Here is a 1323-nt window from a genome sequence, read left to right as displayed (position 1 = left end):
ATGCAAAGAAATACCAGAAATTCTCAACAAACCCACCGCAACTTATTTTGAATTTATTCCGCATAAAGCAGTAAGATGCACATCATTCCATTTTGAGACAATCAAAATCTCTGTACAATAACCCCAAAGCAATCAAGACAAACTAAGTGAGGAGAAAAAGAGGAAACAGAAAAGATATAAAACAACCTTATCTCCAATGACCCAAAGGCACCCACTGGAAAACTAAGAGAGTGGAATGCAAGTAAAGAGTAATAAAAACAGAGACAAGAAAGCCCCTTCCTCTCCATGACCCCAAAGGCATACCTTGAGGTAGTAGATTCAGCTCCAACGCCGCTATCTCCGTCAGACGTGTATGACTCCCGAGATCCCCAGCTGCGTCTAGGAAGCTGAGGTGACATGTTCCCCCCAATAGCCGCTCCACCTGGTGACACTCCCCCTCCCACAGTTCCTCCTCCTCCACCTGCAGCAGTGGAGGACGTGGAGGATCTTCCACCTGGCTGCGGGGATGGGACGCCAACAAGTGGGTGACCCTGGAACACACAAGAGAGGACTCTGAAAATCTGGTATTGATGGTTTTCATAGATGTTTTATGTTACAGGGTTTGTAAACATAAGGGAAACATCTTGACACAACATGAATTAGTTTTCTTTTCGCTCACTTACATTCCTTTTCTTTTGGAGATATATATCAACAACAAGTTCTTTCTCCTAAGTCAACTATACTCCCAGGGTATTGGAAATCATGAGAAGTTTTCTCTCCCTAAATATTTTTAGTATTTTTCACACCAATGACAAGCCCATTTAACACCCTGCTATAATCTTTCAGGAATATAGCAAAACAAATATAGACAGATTTAACATTCATACATTAACTAATTTTACATTAACATTTTCACCCATTCCTTAATTCTTCAATCAATTTTATTATAAATGGGGCTGATACATCCTTCATAATCTAATAAATTGTGACTTTAGTTGTTTGCAAGTCATGGAAACAAGACTTTGAATGAGCTGCAGTAAAAGTAAGGAATCTTACATGTTCAGTGCATAATTAATGAAAGGGAGATTTATCAACAAAAATAAGATAAAGATTCTTATATTTACAGCCAATGCAAATGTACTTCTGTGATTACCATTTCTCTTTATTATTATTATATATATTTTTTCAATCTGGTGTTTACATATAACAGGGAGAAATAGAGAATATTCACTTAATCATGCAGCTAGCTACGGAAAAAAAACAGGAATTGGGTTACTTATATGAGAGAAGTTTTATGATAACGGTCACTGTAACTAACAGTTATAAGAAGAGATGAAGTCACAG

At 37.6% G+C, this 1323-nt stretch overlaps 1 protein-coding gene across 10 annotated transcripts in view; it reads right to left on the bottom strand.

Annotated features, from left to right (window-relative positions):
- LOC119588069 (leucine-rich repeat serine/threonine-protein kinase 1-like) overlaps positions 1-1323 on the bottom strand; it is a 34372-nt gene that overhangs the window by 7213 nt on the left and 25836 nt on the right. For all 10 annotated transcript variants that reach the window (XM_037936766.1, XM_037936764.1, XM_037936767.1 and 7 more), the window contains one exon: positions 304-530. In XM_037936766.1, coding sequence (XP_037792694.1) covers positions 304-530 — 227 coding nt within the window. The remainder of the gene's footprint in view (positions 1-303; positions 531-1323) is intronic.

The sequence above is a fragment of the Penaeus monodon genome, chromosome 23, assembly GCF_015228065.2.
Source record: "Penaeus monodon isolate SGIC_2016 chromosome 23, NSTDA_Pmon_1, whole genome shotgun sequence".
NCBI classification, from domain to species: Eukaryota; Metazoa; Arthropoda; class Malacostraca; order Decapoda; family Penaeidae; genus Penaeus; species Penaeus monodon.
This window is presented reverse-complemented; position numbering and strand designations above follow the sequence as displayed.